At 32.1% G+C, this 20,070-nt stretch overlaps 1 protein-coding gene across 1 annotated transcript; it reads left to right on the top strand.

Annotated features, from left to right (window-relative positions):
* Window positions 1-4,188: 4,188 nt before the first annotated feature.
* LOC124945987 (multisubstrate pseudouridine synthase 7) lies at window positions 4,189-18,700 on the top strand. The gene is made up of 20 exons (XM_047486532.1): window positions 4,189-4,382; window positions 4,577-4,655; window positions 4,746-4,940; window positions 5,025-5,236; window positions 5,885-5,957; window positions 6,110-6,166; window positions 7,472-7,551; window positions 9,750-9,812; window positions 9,929-10,016; window positions 10,560-10,662; window positions 10,792-10,895; window positions 12,435-12,508; window positions 13,983-14,047; window positions 14,362-14,534; window positions 15,875-15,942; window positions 16,032-16,092; window positions 17,392-17,429; window positions 17,545-17,613; window positions 17,699-17,972; window positions 18,442-18,700. Exons 1-20 carry the CDS (start codon window positions 4,300-4,302, stop codon window positions 18,469-18,471), a joined length of 1,989 nt encoding a protein of 662 aa, XP_047342488.1. The 5' UTR covers window positions 4,189-4,299; the 3' UTR covers window positions 18,472-18,700.
* The last annotated feature ends 1,370 nt before the right edge of the window (window positions 18,701-20,070 follow it).

Raw genomic sequence — 20,070 nt, 5'->3', positions numbered from 1 at the left:
TCATTTGAATTTATTTGATCTCCTAATTAGACTTTTAACTGATTTTGAATTAAAAAACATTATTAAATTTATATATATATATATATATATATATATATATATATATATATATATATATATATATATATATATATATATATATAAATTAAGGTATACTTGAGAAAATGATTTCATCAAAATTAATATTTTGAGAAATTAAAAGAAGTAAAGTTTTTAAATAAATTTAAAATATATTTTAGTTCAAACCTAGATGTTTCCAAACAAGTCATGATTTTGTCAATATTGAATAACTAATCAACACTAGTAAAATTAACATAATTACTGAGGATAATAACCGACAGCTATCAAAAGCTTTCGGAAATAAAAAGATCGCTGAGGGCTTAGCATGTATCCCGTGCATTTGCACGAGTAATAATATAAAAAACCGTGAAAAAAATATTACGGTAAATTTTTTATGAGCGGGTCAACCCACAATCTGACCCAAGTATCCATTTACTCTCACATATATCCAAATTAACCACCGCTCTCGACCCGGCAATCCGGACACTTTAAAAATTAAGCATCATTATATATATATTAGTTAGTTAAAAAGTTGAACTTATATTGTTAAAATGTCACGCGTTTATCAATTTTTGGGTTGAATTTAAAATATAAAGTGTTATTAGCCTAGTTGGTTAAAAGGTTTTACTTATTTTGTTAGGTTGCAAGTTCGAACCATATCTATAACATTTTTAATTTTATTTTTAACTGTTTTAAGTTTATGGGCGGGTCAACCCACAATCCGACCCAAGTATCCATTTACTCTCACATATATCCAAATTAACCACAGCTCTCGACCCGACAATCCGGACACTTTAAAAATTAAGCATCATTATATATATATAGATTACTGAGGATAATAACCGACAGCTATCAAAAGCTTTCGGAAATAAAAAAGATCGTTGAGGGCTTAACATGGTTCTCGCTAAAATTTAAATAAATCACAAATACTCTTTTATTATTTTCGAAGACTTTCACTGCCGTCGGTTATATTTTATCTCCGAGGACTTTCACTGCCCTCGCAAATGTGCTTTTATTTTCTCCGGCAGTGGCTTTACCTAGACGCGCTGAAGGTAATGCCCTCGGTAAGTGCTTTCACCGAAGGCAAAGAATTTTTCTCCGAGAGATTTTGTCCTCCATAATAATTATTTTTTTACTAGTGCAAGGAAATTGATACTGTTAATAAATTAATTCATGTTAATTATGTGGAAATTTTATCATTTGAAAAAATAAAGAATTTTATTTATAGAATGAAGTGCTTGTTAGTATAAATTTATATTATATTGAATGTTGATGTGTAGAGATTCTAGAAAAGTTATTATTAAAAAAAAGTTGGTCCATGTGAAATAAAGATCCCAACTTAAAATTACTTTCAAATGAACTAAATTATAGTAAAGAAAGACAAACTTAAAATTTCATTCTTTGAATAGTAATTGTAGTACATTTGAGTAATATTTGGTTAAGGTAATAATTTTGTGCTTGCTAAACTTTAGGTTATTAGGTGTCAACTCTATAAATTGTAAAAATTAACTTCTCAGTTTTAGTATTTCAAATTAAAATCTATGAAAGTGATACTAAAAAACAATAGGAGCTAATTTGATATTTTTAACCAAAATCAATATTCTATATTATTATTATTATTTTTGCAAGTACTAAATCAATTGATTTTTTCCACTTAAAAAAAATTAATCTATTAAAAATGAGAGGAATAATATCATTCAAATATTATTTATAATTTAAATAAGAAATGTATAAAAGACATTCAGTATAATAAAAATAAGACATACAACATTGTAAATTACATAATTTTAAAAAAGATGAAGAGACAATTTTACACTCCCACAATAGATATTGAGAGTGTCCAACTTGTCACAAAGTTCCTCGACTTTTCGTATTTTCCCAAATCCAACCATTCAATCTAAGGGTGTGTTTGATGAGGGGGAATTGGAATTGGAATTGGCATTGGAATTCTAATTCCAATTCCATGAGAATTGGCATTGAATTACAATTCAATTCCTATGTTTGGAAAAATGATAGAATTGTAATTCAATTCCAATTCCTATGTTTGGGAAAATGATAGAATTGTAATTCAATTCTAATTCCAATGTTTGTAAAATAAAATATCGGTTCAAAATGTTAACTTTTAAAATATGTTTTCACGTTTTTGCACGTTTAATACGTTTTTGACATTTTTTCACATTTTCACACGTTTTTCACACGTTTTTCACGTTTTTCACACGTTTTTCACGTTTTTCAAACGTTTTTCACGTTTTCACATGTTTTTCACGTTTTCACACGTTTTTCATGTTTTTACGTTTTTCACATGTTTTAACATGTTTTCACACGTTTTTCACGTTTTCATGTTTTCATGTTTTTCACACGTTTTTCACGTTTTTCACGTTTTTCACACGTTTTAACACGTTTTCACACGTTTTCACATTTTTTACACGTTTTAATATGTTTTCACGTTTTTCACACATTACAACACGTTTTTCACGTTTTCACACGTTTTTTACACATTTTTCACACGTTTTCACGTTTTTCACACGTTTTACACATTTTTCACGTTTTTCACACGTTTTTCACGTTTTCACACATTTTCACACGTTTTTCACACGTTTTAACACGATTTTCACGTTATACACGTTTTTCACGTTTTTCACGTGTTAAACGTGTTAAACGTGTTAAATGTGTTAAAAATGTGTCAAACGTGTCAAAAACGTAAAAAACATGTAAAACGTGTCAGCAACGTGTTAATAACGTTTTAAACGTGCTAAAAACATGAAAACGTGTCAAAAACGTGTTAAACGTTCCAAACATGTGAAAAAAGGTGTTAAACATGCCAAAACGTGAAAAACGTGTTAAACGTGTCAAAAATGTGGTAAACGTGTCAAAAACGTAAAAAAAAAGTGTTAAATGTGTTACAAACGTGAAAACATGTTAAACGTGTCAAAAACGTAAAAAAAATGTGTTAAATGTGTCAAAAACGTGTTAAACGTGTCAAAAACGTGTTAAACATGTGAAAAACTTGTTAAACGTGCCAAAACGTGTTAAACGTGTCAAAAATGTGATAAACGTGTCAAAAATGCAAAAAAATGTGTTAAATGTGTCAAAAACGTGAAAACGTGTTAAACGTGTTAAAAACGTGTTAAACATGTGAAAAACTTGTTAAACGTGCCAAAACGTGTCAAAAATGTGGTAAACCTGTCAAAAACGTAAAAAAAACGTGTTAAATGTGTCAAAAACATGAAAACGCGTTAAACATGTCAAAACGTAAAAAAACGTGTTACATGTGTCAAAAACGTGAAAACGTGTCAAACGCGTCAAAAACGTGTTAAATATGTGAAAAACTTGTTAAACGTGCAAAATGTGTCAAAACATAAAAAACGTGTCAAACGTGTTAAACGTGTTAAAAATGTGAAAATCATGTTAAACGTGTCAAAAACGTGTTAAACGTGTCAAAGACGTGAAAAACGTGTTAAAAGTGTCAAAAACGTGTTAAACATGTCAAGGACGTGAAAAACGTGTTAAATGTGTCAAAACGTGTTAAACGTGTTAAACGTGTCAAAAACGTGTTAAACGTGACAAAAACGTGTTAAATGTGCCAAAAACGTGTTAAACGTGTTAAAAACGTGAAAATCATGTTAAACGTGTCAAAAACGTGTTAGACGTGTCAAGGACGTGAAAAACGTGTTAAATGTGTCAAAAACGTGTTAAACGTGCCAAAAACGTGTTAAACGTACCAAAATATGAAAATATGTTAAACGTGTAAAAAACGTGTAAAACGTGTTTAATGTGTGAAAAATGTGTTAAACATGTCAAAAATATGAAAAACGTGTTAATTTGGAATTACAATTCTGACCTAAAAAGATAGGAATTGAGAACTATCAAATTACACTATATTGAATTCCATTGGAATTCTAATTCCAATTTCAATTCTTAATATTAAAGTGTCTAACAAACATAAGAATTGGAATTGAACCCTCCAATTCCAATTCCAGGGATATCAAACACACCCTAAATGTTTTATATGAAAAATACAAAAGTTCATGCCTCAAGTTACGCCTCTAAAAATTGAAAGGCTTAATTGTATAGAATTAAATTTGGGACTAATAAAACAAAGAAAACACTGAAGGAAGACCAGCGTAAGTTCAATTTGACCTCCGCCGATCAAGAGAAACGCACAAAGTCCCCCGCCGCCGGGTAAACTCTCGCACTAACGCCTCTCCTCCGGTCATCTTCACGCTCTCTATAACCTCCATGAAATCCGTCGAAGAAGCAGATGTGGGCATTTTATGCTACATATCTCAGTTACCTGGTTTCCGCGGCATTCTTAAGCAAAGGTTTTTATCTCTTAAACAAACTCATGCACATTATACATTTCTGTTTTTTTGGGTAGTTCTAAAATGAATATACTTGAATGTTGTTAAAAGGAACGCACTTGAATGATAAATAACAAGTTGAAAGTCTGAATCTTTTTTTTCTTCTTAATAGCAAACTTGTCATTTTTCATCTATTTTGGGTGTTTTCTATATAGATACTCTGATTTCATTGTAAATGAAGTGGGTTTGGATGAAAATGTTGCTCATCTCACCTCATTAGTTGCATCACCTGAGGTATTCTTCTATCTTCTGCAACATTTTCTTAGGTTAATGGAAGCTGTGTTACTTTTCATTGGATTTTATTTCATTCTTTTCAAAATTCAGGATGTAGTGGAAAAGAAAATAGATTTAGACGATTTAAATCGGAGCTACGAAACTGAACTAGAACTGTTCAAGTCTCTTGTTGGTGACTCTGATGCGGCGTGTCTAAAAGTCTTCATTGATCAAATTAGTGCTGGTTCCAATGATAGTGTTGACCCAATTATTCTCTCCCCAAGTTCTGATAAAGCTCATAGGACGGTTGGTTTTTGTTCCTGTATTTATGGGTTTCTTCTAAATTGGTACTGAATGGCGTTAAATCATTTACCATTGATTGATTTGTAGGAAGTGCATAATTTTTTCAAGACGCATTTCAAAATCCTTACTACAGATACAGTAGATGGACCAGACACATCTTCAAAATGCATTCGTGTCTGGTTGAAAATGGGATTGAACAATGATAGTAAGAAGTCAAAGAAGCGGAAAGAGAGGGGTGCTAAACAGTATCACAGTAGAGGTTCTGATGATTGGCCAGATCATCTTGACAAGTTTCTTAGGTAACGGTTACAATTTGTTTGCCTGCTTCATCTCTTATCTGACAGTTACTTATGCTCTGGTCTCTTGTTACTTTCATGACTATACTCTACTATGTTGAACATCTTTCCTTTGTTTGCTAGATAAATTCGACCTTGTTAGGCTAACTTGTCTAGAGACAAATAGAGGTTATTTTTTACCCACCAAATGTAGTTTAAGTGGGAAGAGTGTTGAACTAATAGACATAGGTCTCAGGTTCGAAAAATGTCTCTACATTCAAATAATATGATAAAAAATAAACTTTTATTAATTCTAGGAATTTTTTAAAAATACCTATGCCCGGTCACTATACCAACACCAGCCATTGCATGGAAGGTTGATAGCCATATTAGGAGTCAAAGTGACACACCAACACCTGAATGAAGATAAATACAACATTAGTATATATATATATATTTTCTTTCTGAAAAGGTAATTTTTAATACCAGAGTAAGAGTTATAGTATTAGGGTTATTATTCTATTATGGCCCCAATCTATGTGGGAGCATTATGAATTTTATAAGGGAATTATTCTACTTTCGTTCCCATATTATCTCTTGGTCTCATCTCTTTCTTTAGATTTCTCACATAATACATACTCTATGTTTTGATTACTATTGCATTCCTTCCAGCTTTAACCTTTACAAGGAGAACAAAGATACTCAAGAGGTATTAGGGCTGCTTGGAAAGATGTTAGGGAACCAGGTAAATTAATTTTATATCAACTGTCAAAAGGTGTCTAGAGTTGGTCAACTGGTGTTGTAGTTTTGGTTTCTCTTCTGCTTGAGTTCTACTTTTTGGTATAAAATTGTACAATGTTTGTCATTTCCAATATGATTAAAAGATTTGATTGACAGACAAGATCATTTGGATTTGCTGGCACAAAAGATAAACGCGCTGTAACCACACAAAGGGTAATCTATTCTTAGTTCTTCTTTTTCATGAGTGTTTGGTGGCTTTCATTAGGATTTATGCATTGTCATCAGTGTTTCAGTTATTCATTTAAGTAGTTGTTGTTTTACATGTCAGGATAGACTTATATATGGTTTTGGGATTGGATTCTATAATTAGTGTCTCAATTCTGTATGATAAACTATTTCCTCCTCCCTGAGAGTGTCCGCATGACATTAATAATAAGCTTCCATTTTCATTTAATACGTGGATCTTATTTTTAGGATGAATATAATGAACTAATGTTGAAGAAATAAAAGGATGAGCAGATTACAAGTGTTTATATTCTGCACTCATTACAACAGAAGCAGCTCTTTCTCACATTAGAAAAAGAGAAAATACAATAGGACAAAAAATCATCATGGAAACTTGTGCAGCTTATATGTTTCACATTTCATTCTCTTATGACATTAGTGAAAATAATTTTAATAAAACCCACTGCTGAGGGTAGAATTTTTGGTTTGGTAACTGCACAACTTCAGCTAGCAAGACTTATCTATCTGGAAAGATTGATGTACTTCTTTTCAAGACATTTACTTACTGCATTCTGTAAGTAACTACAAGGGAACTTACATAACATTGTCATTCCAGCTGCATAGGATGCTAAGTTGAATAATGTTGTAGCTAGTAATGATTATTTATTTATTCTTCTCCACACAATGAGGACTTCTAGAAATGACTCATGATTAAATTATTTCCATGATCATATATCTAGATCATGGAAATAAGACTGCATTATATGAAAGCCAGTAGTTAGCTAAAAAAGAAAAAAAAAACATATAAAGCACCACTTTTGGTTCCAAATACATTACTTTTATTTTCTTCTTCTTCTTCTAATTATAGGGTAGCTCAAGTGGAAAGAGTAAAATACACTGTTTTTCTTCTTAGACTTATGCTAAATTTCATGATAAACTTTTAATATCGAAGGATGTCGGAAAATCATCATTTTAGGTTGTTATGCTCAACATCTCCTTTGTGATACTTGAATAATTCTCTTAATGGGTTGTCAAGATAACTATTTTATTTTAATTTTATGTGACAATATGCATTAACGCTTCTTAAGTTGTCTAATAAAGAAGAGAGCTCAATTTCCCTCCCTCTCACATTCATGCTATATATTCTCATCTTAAGGAATCATTAATATTTAATACTCATCTAACCAAACTGCTTGATTAAGCAAACTTATTTTCAGAAACTTGTTTGTGGAAGTATCTTGTTGTGCACATTAAGAGGTTGAATCTTGTTTTAAGTTCTTTGCTTCATCGCAGGTAACAGTTTTCAAGCAGCGGGCAAGTAGGCTAGCTGCCCTTAATGAGAAGTTGATTGGTATCAGAGTTGGTGATTTTTGGTATGTTTATGCACTTTTCATTTCAGGTTTTCATGTTAAATTTGTTTGTTGAATGATTTAGAATATGGAAACAAAATATCTGTACTAGGTACATGGAATACGTAGTGTTATTTTATATGTTTTCCTTATTACCGGTTAGATCTATAAAAGTGATGATAAATACTATTTAATATATTTCATTCAATACAATCAAACAGATAAAGCCTCTTACTTCAATACTAACTAGCTGAAAGTTCTTTTCCCTTTAAAAAAAACACAACGTCGTTAGAACTTAACCAGCCCACGAGCATCGATCCCTGCTTATGAAGGAGACGAAGGAATATATGTTACTCGTCAAAGTTCAATGGCCAGAGAACTACCTGCATTGGTCATACTCAAATCGGATGTACATGAGCGACAAATGAAAGGAAGGCTACCTCACTAGAGCAGTGGTCGCACCTTCAAAGGATGTCAATACATATCAAATCTGGGATGTTGAGAACAATGTGGTGATGTCTTGGATGATTACTTCAATGACAAATGAAATTGGAGAAACATGCATGCTTCACCGAACTGGTAAAGAAATCTGATAGGTTGCTAAGGAAACCTAATTTCATTAGAAAAATACCTCTGAGTTATTCGAGGTAGAGCAAACGATTCACTATGTGCGCCAAGATCTCACAGCTACCGAGGACTTCAATTCACTTTCGCAACTTTGGCAAGAAGTTATACATTTGACACACTTCAATGAAACTGCACAAAAGATGCGACCTCACACTACAAAGTCATCGAAGAACGCCACGTATTTACGTTTCTGTTAGGACTCAACCCATTTCTCAACAATGTGTGCTCACACATACTAGGTGTTATTGATTCATGGTAAGCCTATGACTTTGAAGCCAAAAGAAGAACAGAAGTCTCACACGCAAGCTGTGCAAACACTGTCAATCAGGTCACTTGAGTGACACACATATTGACATGCTCGTTCGCGTCCTCCGTGACCTAACTAAATGAGTTGGGTCTCGTATTTATAACAAGTTGGGTCCTCCCAAGTCCCACCAAAGGCCGAACAAAATTCAAAGTCCAATATGAATTTCAGCAAACAGAAAGGACCAATGCAGCGTCAACCCACATTGGTGTCTTGGGTTATTCAACTAAAAACAAAGCTATTTTTTACTCTCAAAATAAATTGATTTTGGTGCATCGGATCACACGACGAGATACATGTCCATCATTCACAGTTATGTCACACGCGGGACATCTCCTCATTTCACATTGCAAACGGTTCTAGTGCGGAATTTGTTTGTGTTGGATCTGTGAAAATAACACGAATATTTATTTACAAACTCTTCTATATTCTTCCTAACTTGGATTGCAATCTATTGTCCACATGAAAATTGACACATGATTTTAAAATGTTTTGCTAGATTCTCTCATCGTCTGTTAATTCTAGGATACATAAACTTGGAAGATGATTGGCATTGTTGAATCATGCTTGGGACTCTGTCATGCACTAATTACTTCTTACTGCAGAAACCTAGCTAGTTATCATTCTACTTGCAATAATAAATGTGGCGAGATTATGTTGTGGCATTATAGACTTGGTCACCCAAATATTCTTATCTTGCAAAAATGTTTCTTGATTTGTCTCTCAGTGAAATGTCATTCGTTTCAGTTAGATATTTGTCAATATGACAACCATTCACATGTGTCTTTTTTAAGTGCCAAATACACACCTTCAAAACCGTTCACTTATACACAGTGATGTGGTTGTATGACCTTTGTTCAAATAATCAGAGTAAGGTCGACTCACGATTCACCAAATTGATATTCCCTTTGCTATTCACCATTCCAAAGGTTACAAATGTTACAAACCTATCACAAAGAAAACCTACAACACAATGGATGTCACCTGCTTAGAACAACAACTTTATATTCTTATATTCAAGGGGGAGAACCTCACTGGGTATCATTCACTTGTTAAGTAATTCTTCATGCAACCAACTCTACGTGTCCCTCTTGTAGTGGAGGAACTCTGTGATTACACTAGATGAAAGTCACATTTAGCACTAACCCTTCAATATGTTAGACTTGTAAAGAGATGATACTATGTAATATATTTCACTCAAATAAATCAAATAGACAGCTTCTTTCTCTTCAATACATGGGCTACTTTTATTTGCCTCTACAAATATTAATGTTGTTACCCTACTTTACAGCTATGTAAAAGAAGGGCTGCAACTTGGGCAGCTTTATGGTAATCGATTCACAATTACATTGAGGTAATATTCCTCTTAAGGCCTGAACTTTTATTGGAGAATAACTCCTTGCTTCTTCCTGTCGTAGTAATTTTTTCTATGGATTGAAATTTAAGCATGTCTTGGTTGTAAATTTGCAGAGGCATTGATGCAGATTCTGAAAATACTATAACTTCTTCTGCAAAAGCCTTGGGGCAGTATGGATTCATCAATTACTTTGGTTTACAAGTAAGATATTTGGTTGAATTGTTTGTTATATTGACATTATAGTTTCCTTTAACACCCAGTTGTTTTTTGTCATCAAAATTTGCTCTATTCACCTGGTTAATGAGTTTTGTCAACTGTTAATTGAGAAGAAAGAAGAATCATACTTCATGTGATTTTTAGACATGAATAAAATGGGGCTTTATTTTCTTTCAAACATTTTCTCCTCTTCAATGTGCAGGCATTACATTAAAGAAGAGCTGTCTTTAAACCCTTTTTATGCAAAAATTATTTGGATATAATTACTTCCTCCTTGCCAAAGCAACCAAACTCCGTAATGCAGTCATGCAATATAGTTTTCAAGCTCTTCTCTCAAATAAAATAACCCAATGCTTGATCCCAATGTAATATAAATTAGGCTACCTTTGATGTTCAGTCTAATATTAGTTAGAAACTCATGTGTTTTAAGTGAACATCTCACCCAGAAACATAAATTTTATTATTAGAAGCTCCACACTTAACTTTTGTTCTTATTCTAAGAAACCTTTGCTTGTGATTTGGATTCAGCGATTTGGGAGTAGTTCAGTGCCTACTCATCTTATTGGAGCTGCATTACTTAGAGGAGAATGGAAAACTGCAGTAAACCTGGTTCTTGATCCAAGAGAGGGGGATATCCTTTTTGTTGTTTTTTATGCCTTTGGGAACTTATCATTATTCTTGTTTGTTGTGTCAATAATTGTCTGATGATTATGATGTTTTGCCCGGAATAGGATTTCCTTGACTTTTGATATTGTAATACAAAGAGATGTTATACAAACTCTTCGTGAGTATTACAAGGAAAGTGGTGATATAGATGGGACCTTGAGGCAATTACCACGTTATTTGGTTGCTGAAAGAGCTATAGTAAGTTTATAAGCTCAGATTCTTTTTTGATTGTCCTCTCAGTCATTCACATTTAACTTCCATTTTCAATAGTTTTATAGCAATTTGACTTCCCATTACTGTTTTAATTAGTGTATAGACAAGTTCTTTTAATCCCTCTGAAGCATTCATGTTTAAGTTTTATGTTATTTCAATAGGTATTTATATGCCAATCTGCAATTGTATATGCAACTAAATCCCGACAACAGCATTAATTTTTTTTCTCTAATATATATATATATATATATATATATATATATATATATATATATATATATATATATATATATATATATATATATATATATATATATATATATATATATATATATATATATATATATATATATATATATATATATATATATATATATATATATATAATGTCCTAAATCATCCTATTGTATTTTATATTAACCAAGTTAATTAGTTGTCGTTGCTTTGTAAAGGAAAGAATCCTTAATTTAAGACATTTTATGAGCACCAGATATGGCTTTCTATTTAGAAGATATGTAAACTATTTTTCTTTTTCTTTTAGTCTTTCCCTTATCCTTGAGCAGGCCTAAAAAAATCCTTTATAGGTCGGAGTGTATTTGTGTAATGGTAGTAGTAGGTAATTAATAGTAGTTTACGGAGTATGGTAGTTAGTGGGTTATTGAGTTAGTAGGCTATAAATAGTGGAGTGTAATATTTGGAGTAATGAATAAAATAGTTATTGAATCTGGTTTATCTCTCTAAAAGGCTTATGCCATTCTTCGTCTCATCTACATTTCTTCTACAAATCCTAGATCTCTAGGCGGGTATGTAACAATTTGTTCCTCTTTAGAAGTTGGATCTTATTGACATGTTGAAATTGAAGCAAATCTTGTCGGATTTGTAGCTAGGAAAACACAAGGCAGAACTAGAAGCGGAATGATTGTAGAGAAACATAGTGTAATGGTCTGATAGGTGTAATCATGATGGAATATGTAGATGAGGATGGGTGGTCAGAGGAGAGGAAAACAAAAATGTATTCATTTGATATTTCCTTGTTGACTTTCTTTTTTCCTTTAAGAATTCTTTTTCTAAAGGACAATTGGAATCATTAGTTTGATCAGTTCTTCCATGTCAATTATTACCCCCTCGTATCTTGGCCAGGTTTATAGCCATCTATATTATTGCCAGGAGGTTCCTGTTCCCATGTTTCGGCTTAACCAAAGAAACTTCTTGTATGTTTTGCAACGAAGCTGGTTTCAGTTGGTTATACCATGGTTTTGTACCAGTCTTCTGTGCCTCATCTGAATTATACTCTTTTCTGGTTTAGAACTTCTGAACAAGTTCTTTTTAAAAAAAAGTTCTACTCTTATTTAAAAATATGTCCATCATTTAGATATAAAATGTATGATGTGTCAAAAATCTACTCATATATTGAATTGCCTTGTATCTAAACTTGTGCAAATTCTAAATCATATATTTAACTGCATTTAAGTTCCTCTTCTGCTGCATGAGCATAACTTGTAAGTTACCTTTCAATCTGTGCAGCTGCAGTGCTTGAAGAAATTTCCTGGGAATTACTTACAGGCTTTGAAAGCTATACCTAGAACTCTTAGAATGATGTAAGTTGGCACTTCAGCCATAATATTGACCTCTTAATGGACAGGGGCATCTGAAGAATGTTTTTGACACAACCATGCAATTTCTGTTTACCACATTACATGATACCCCAAACTTGCTTAATTTCAAAAGAAAGTAGGCTGTTATCCCTTTTCTTCAGAAATAAACAATGTCAACTTTCAACTAGGATATCAATTTGCAGAATTTTTTACTCACTTTCTTACTTATTTAGATCTTGTCATGTTTTATTTTATTTTTTTCATTTACCTATGAAGACTGTTATATTTTTGTGTCTTTATGCCCCTTCCAGACCTTAGCTTAAAACTGAAAATATTTTTCTATGTTGCCTTGCCTCTTCTAAACTCTAGCCTATTTTTTTCATAAAAAAAAAAATAGGCTAGAGTTAGAAAAGGCAAGGCAACCTAGAAAAACTATATCATTCAATCCTAGCCTATTGAATTTAGACAAAGTAACTTCACACATTCAATTTAATGTCAACCACTCTCTGGTCCTAAGTAGGGCATTTCTATATATCATGTGTCCTATAAGGGAGAGAACTTCTATTACTAATAATCTTCTTTGATGTCTGACACATACAACAAAAGTCATGGGCTCTGGAACAAGAGTTACATTTCTTATGTTTTCACTTGATCTAAAGCAAATGAAAGAAGTTCATGGCTTCATTTATTCATAAGCTAAATGATTATAGTTAATCCTAGGTTCAAGTTTGATTGTTCTAGTTCCTGTATCACAATCGTTTATGATGTGCATTAGTCAATTTATGATGATCCAACCTTGTACAAACTGTACTAAGTGCTTTAGTATAAGAACTTTGGGCCTTGTTTGATGGGGGTTATTTGATATTAATTTCAGATAACCCATGATCCAATCAGTTATGTACTCATCAATTACATTATTCAAATCATCAACCAAAATACCAAAACTCTTCATTTAAAAAATAAATCATTATATATTTATACCCCTAATGTGTTTTTACCCAAATAACTTGATTTTATTAACCTGTATCAAATAAGAATTTGTAAATAACACTTAAACGCCTTAAGTTGAAGTGGAGGTCATGACTGCGAGGGTTATGCTAGCTTTCTATATTAAAAAAAAGGTTATTTGTAAATATCCACTTGGTTTATTAAATAACCTTAGATCAAACAAAGCCATGGTTCGTGGCATCTCTTGCTGTTAGGTCTTTTTTTTTTGTATTTTGGTCACATGATCCCATAAGTCCGCCATGTGCTAGGCTGATGTAGTTGAAAGGATGGTGCCCATCCAGGTTTATTTGGTTTTGATTTTCATGGAATTGATAGCTTAAGGAGTGATATAGGTGCTGGTAGGCATTATATAACCTCTTTCAAGTTACAACTCACTGTTGAAATCATAGTATGACTAGCAAGATGTTTGTAACATATTTGTGGAGATTTTCTACTGTAGGTAATGCAATTTGTGTTTTTGGTGTTGTAGGTATGTGCATAGTTACCAAAGTTACTTATGGAACCATGCTGCAAGTATGAGAGTTCAAAAACATGGTACATACAAATCTCTGGTTTTATGTCTTTGAAGTGGTTATTTACTTATTTTGTACCACATAATCTCTTTAAGATGAAAAATTATAACTTTTTTTTTCGAGAAAAGATGAAAAGTGACACTTGTCTTCCTATAGTAGTCTAAATTCATTCAGGAAGATGCTAGCCCAATTTAGGAACGCCCAGCAGAAACTGCCACATAGATGATAAAACATATGATTGAACTAAAACTGGAAAGAAAAATTGTAGTGTCAGTTCCTCTTCACAAGTATTCTGATATTGCTTTGGTGATGTTATTTTTATGTCGTATTCTGCAGGATTCACCCAAGTTGTTCTGGGAGATTTGGTGATCTGTAAAGAAGAGTCCAAGACTAGCAATTCTATGGTGGAATTTGTAGATGATGTCTGTAGTGACAGATATGAGAACAGCCATATAGATGAATCCTCTGAAGTAGAAGAACTCCCTGCTGGGAGATGCTATGAAGTGAAGGTGAGCACTGAACCTTTTGAGCCACTTTTTATTTGCAAGTAATTGATTTTCTGAAAATCTAAAATGCTATGCGGTAGTGTTAGTAGAAATGCACATAGAAGTTCCTTGAAATAATGCATAAATTAAATTTTGCTTGAATATGATTCTGCACTATTTTTTAAACTTATTTCATTTGTTTTTAGATGCACTTTTCATACATTTATTTTTATACTGGTTAATGTTTACATTTTTGTATTGTCTTCTCTTGGGTTGTATGCATAAAATCCATGGAGAAGTTAGAAACCCATTAATTTGACTGAGAAGTAAATGCTAGAGAACTGTTTTAGCCCTTTAAAATCAGGTAAGCTAGAGAGCTTTCCCAGCTCCAAATTTATAGTAATTAATATGATCACTTATTTCATTGAGACTTTGCTGATTATGGATAGATCATCTAGATTTGAATCCAATGCAGTGATAATTGCCCTATCAAGAATTATCATTCTGTTTCTGAAAAATTTACCATAACTTCTTAAATTTTGTAGATGCTATACTATAAGAAATTCAGGGAAAAATTCATCTACAAACATTTGGGAAATCTTGTTTGGTGAAGTGGATTATTTGGGTTAAATGACTATACCATCCTTTATATTTAATATTCTAAAATATTATAAAAAATAAAGTAAGGGTATTTTAATAATTTAATTGATGATTTGATCGATGATAGGATAAACGAATATTTAGATTAAATCCAAATACCTTTCATCAAATAAGGCCTAAGTCTATTTCATTCAGTTCACTTAAATCTCCATTTGGACATCCATCTTTTAATGTGTTTAGCTTCTTGTATAGTGTTCTATGTACTCATACATTCAGGTATAAAAAAAATCTATTGCAGATGTATGCTAGTGTTGTGAGCATCCTAACACATGTTTCTATGGTCTCATTTGAAAATACTTATTTTTTGTAAGGTATCTCATCTGGACATTCCAATGAGATTACATTTGGAAACAACGGACACAGATTCATAATTTTTTTTGGCAGTTTCTTATTTGGATTCAGATTCAGATGTAGAAACAAAAAGTTTTTTCCAAATAGGTCCTTATATCAAAAGACAAGGCAAAAAGTGCAATTTGTTAAGTCACTTGTTTTCAGTGTTTGGAACAAACGATATAGTTTATCATTCACTTCCGATGGTATATCAGGGGATACAGTCATATTAAAACTTTTTCACAAGTCCTCCAAACACTGAGAAGCCATTCAACACTGTTGGGTCTTTATTTTCTGTCTGATAGCTTCATTAAGCAAGAACATTTTGGATTCTTTGAGATCAGGAATGCTAAGGTCTCATCTAACTATTTCAGGTTGTAAGTGAACAAGATTTAGCATCTGGAGCTTTTAAAATAGATGATATTGTCCTTCCATTGCCTGGGTAAAGATTGAGTCGTTCAGGTCTATCCATTTACGCTCCTAGAAGGATTCATTGCTTGCATATTTTCATAAAATCTCTTAATTATGCAGATCCAAGACAGTATATCCAACAAATGACATTGGTGACTTGTACCATGATCTAGCAAAAAAGGTAAGTTACTTGTAATTATTTATATCATTTTCCTATTATGTTAACGTAATTGTGCTTGTAAGCTTAGTTTATCATTTTACTGATTCAATTTGGAAATACATCTTTTTTGCTTATTAAGCATCTTGCTGTATGACTGTTTCATAGGCTTAATTTAACACATTTGTCAACGAAGTAGTTAATGCTGTAATTTATTTGGAAAAATATCACTTTATTGTTTTGTGAGAAAAAAAGGTAATATTTCCTCTAAGAAATGTTCCCTTTCATAGAACTCAAGTCTTGAGTTATTGACATAAAGAAGGAAATGAGACTTAATAATTATCCACTATCAGAATCATCCTAACCTAATACATAATGACAATAGCTATTTATTTCTTCTAATTTGCTGGCCACATGTTGTGTCATTTTCCCATCAAAACCCTTGTATATGTACTGTATGACACTGCTATAGGCTAGAGTCCTAGTAGTCTTAGGGTTAGGCATATGCTTGTAAATAAATATAAAGGGTAGAAATGTAAATCTGATTGGCTAGCTAGATTGTGCATATAGTTGACACTTTTTCATTGTAATAGGCAAGCAAAAATATGGTGTAAAACTTATCTCTTCTCCTTTCATGTATACAGGGTGTTAGCTTCGATTCTTTGTCCTCCCTCAATCTGATTCAATCTACTTCTTCCCCTAACTATGCTCTCTCCCATCCTCCCCCCTTGCTTGTTGCTTCATTTGTTTTGAAAAAAGGATCAACATTTTATTGTTAATGGAGAAAAAGACTGCGGGTGGCAATCATTTTACAGGGAAAGGAAAGGAAATCAAATGAAAATGAAGACTACAAGTGGATTAGATTCCAATAAGATCCAGATACTCCCATCCCGTGCAAATTCCCCTTGTCTTGTTTGTTGATTCTTTTTACTCAGATCTTATCCAGCTTGAACCCCTAAGATACTTTTCCACCCTTCTATCATAACCACACCGCCAAGGATTTCAAAAAAGGCACTGAAGGTGCTCTCACTGTGACCATCTAATTAATCAAATCAATTCTGGAGAGTATATCTACTTAGCAGTTATGTAAAATGAAGGAAAAGTTTCTATAGTTCCTTTCCTTTCCTTTCATCCCCATTCTTGCCTGACCTCTCATCCAAGTTCTCATATTCTTATTTATGGCCTAGGTCAATTCTTAACTATTAATCCTAATTCTAAATTGTCACCTATCAGAATTTTATTTATTTATTTGACTCATTTTTCTTATAAGTATTTACTTCGAGCCATTTGATTTATTGCTAACATAACACTGCGAAATTCCAGGACGCAATTAGCTTGACAGAGAGTGTACATACTGTTAAGTGAGTCCTGAAACACAACCCCTTTTCTGGTTTATATAAATCTCTACAAAGAAGCTTCTCTCGTATATTCCTTTGATATAAATTTGGCTAAAGTTTGACCTTTTTCATCTACAAGGGAGTTTTCAATAACGAATATGAAAGGTGATTACAGAAGAGTATTTCAGAAACCGGAGAACTTTGAATGGTAAGACTGAAGTTCTTGGATCAAATCAATTATTTTTCTTTGGCACTATTATTGCTTGTAATGCTTGGATTTCATTTTATTGCAGGGAGCTAATCAAGTACACAGACTGCAACGTGCCGTTGGCGGAAACAGATTTAGATGTGATTTCTAGGCCAAGGTCTGAACTTTCCATGGGAGAACGAGAAACCATCAATGAGAATGAGGAGAGAAAACAAGAAGAGACGTTACCACAGAAAGTGGAACCTCAAAATGACTCAAATGGTGCAGAGGTCAAGTTAGCTCTTAAGTTGAGTCTTACTCTACCGGCTTCTTGCTATGCAACAATGGCTATAAGGGAGCTGCTCAAAACGTCCACTTCGGTACGTCATCCTATCAGTGTTTGTTTTTTTGATTTACTACAGTTTTTTTACATTGAAATTTATCAAAGTTTTCTTGCTATTTGTGCTATATGTATACATAGTATCTCCATATAAGCTTATTTGGAAACTAGTATTTTGTCACAATCACAATATCATTGCCAGATTTAAAATTGAAAGTGATTTTTTTTTTTCTTTTGGTATAAGTTTTTCCTTTTGATATATATATAATTACTTATTTTTATTACTATTAGGTATAGTTTTTCATTTCAACAAATTATTATAGCACTATAAATTTTAGTATATCAAATAATATCTTCACAAAGATAAATTATGATAGCTCATGCAAAAATATACTGGATTGTAAACTTTGACTAGTTTTAAGTTTATTTAAAAATAAACCCAGATCAAACTAACTAATAAGCTTGCCTTAAAATCTTTTGCAATATAATGTTTGTATTATATGATGCAGGTTGCATTCCACAAGACTCTCAATGACTAATCAATTGTAAATGAGCCAAGTACCATTTCAACAGTTTGGTTGCCAAGACTTGATGCAGTTAATTTATTCTCGAATCTGCTATTAGTTTCGAGCTGTATCGACGTTTTTGTTTTGATTTTGAAAGGATTGTTTTATTTGTTCCTTTGATTTGTTAAAAGAAGTTTATCTAAATTTGGGTCACTTTGGAGTGTAACTCTTTTAATTATAGAGAACTTTCTTTCAGTGTTTATACTTTTGTGTCAATTTTGGTGGTAAATTGATTTGGTTTCAAGCTGTAATGATATGTGCACGTGTATTTTTTTCCTCACAAAAGTCGCGTAATGCATGTACTATGGACCGGAATAGAATATATTTTTATGTAGTAAAATTCGTGTTGATCTTAATGAATCCTGAGGGTGGTTTCTTTTATGTAACCATTTCGAGTTTGTAGCAGGTGTTACCTTAAAGATCTAATCGGCTTTTCTCCTTCTCATGACTTCCCAATTATATTGAAGATGTACATATGTATATGAAAAGATTTAAGGTGTTTTTGGAGCTTCTAAAGCTGACTCTTTTAAACATGACTAGTTTTATTTTCATAGCATTTCGTATAAATTCGAAAATTGGATTTTTAGTTTTTATTATCGTCTCCTAAATTGGTTAAATCTATTTGAATTGAATTTGTAGATATTTTGTTTTGTTGTAGTAATAGCTTGTAATGAACTTATTTAAAGTCTTTAAAATGGTTAAATAAGTTTGAATTGAAATTATAGAATTTTATGTATTCTGAAAAAAAATTTGAATTTTCAGGGACTATTGGTTTTAAGGGTAAAACCAAGGAATTTGTATCTCAGTTGTGATCTCGCCATTGGTCCGTACACTAGACCATTTTTTATTAGGAATAGCATGGGTTAATTCCTACCCTTTAGGTAGTGCACACACTTCATATATTTGTTGTCATGTATAATATTAGTCTTCTTCAATTAAATCTGTTAACTCGTCTCCGTCCTGCTGCACCAGAATCAATTTCTTCTTCTTTAGTTATATCTAATAACCTGTCTCTCGTTCGTCGCTGCACTAGAATTGAGATTCATGATTTTTCTTCAAGATTTATAGAGGCTGTAATACCTTATCTCTTTTAAATACTGATTTTAAATTACTTGTTATCTCATCTGTCAAACAATTTTATTTAGTTGATGAAGATTTTACATATCTATTTGATTAAAAAGATGCATAATATGATTATATGTATGGTATAATCATCTAATTATTAAATTTAGATTCTGCTTTACATTTGATTAAAATAAATCATCAGTTTTTTCTGAGATCGGGTTCATTTATGAAATTCACTAGTTATAACTTTAAAAGTGCATTTGGGATCTCAAATTTTTTTTTATTGCGACAGCTTAAAAGAGAAAGTAATCATTTATTTAAACTTTCATTTTCTTTAATAAGCTATGTTGAGTGTTTAATGGTTACACCCAATCAATGAAGAGAATTGGTTATCTCCTTAGAGAATTACTCAAATCATAACTAGTGAATTTCATAAATGAACCAGATCTCAGATGAAATTGAGGACTGATTTTAATCATATGTAAATCATAATCTAAACTTAAGAAT

Source organism: Impatiens glandulifera, chromosome 7 (assembly GCF_907164915.1).
Source record: "Impatiens glandulifera chromosome 7, dImpGla2.1, whole genome shotgun sequence".
In the NCBI taxonomy this organism is placed as follows: Eukaryota; Viridiplantae; Streptophyta; class Magnoliopsida; order Ericales; family Balsaminaceae; genus Impatiens; species Impatiens glandulifera.
The sequence above is the reverse complement of the archived record's forward strand: the minus strand, read 5'-3'. Positions and strand labels throughout refer to the sequence as shown.

Excerpts from the sequence above, each read along its gene's own strand:
- LOC124945987 (XM_047486532.1), top strand. The coding sequence starts at position 4,300 with ATGAAATCCGTCGAAGAAGCAGATGTGGGCATTTTATGCTACATATCT. Across the intron at positions 12,509-13,982 it reads CCTAGAACTCTTAGAATGAT|GTATGTGCATAGTTACCAAA; the intron begins GTAAGTTGGCAC and ends TTGGTGTTGTAG. Across the intron at positions 16,093-17,391 it reads ACCATGATCTAGCAAAAAAG|GACGCAATTAGCTTGACAGA; the intron begins GTAAGTTACTTG and ends GCGAAATTCCAG.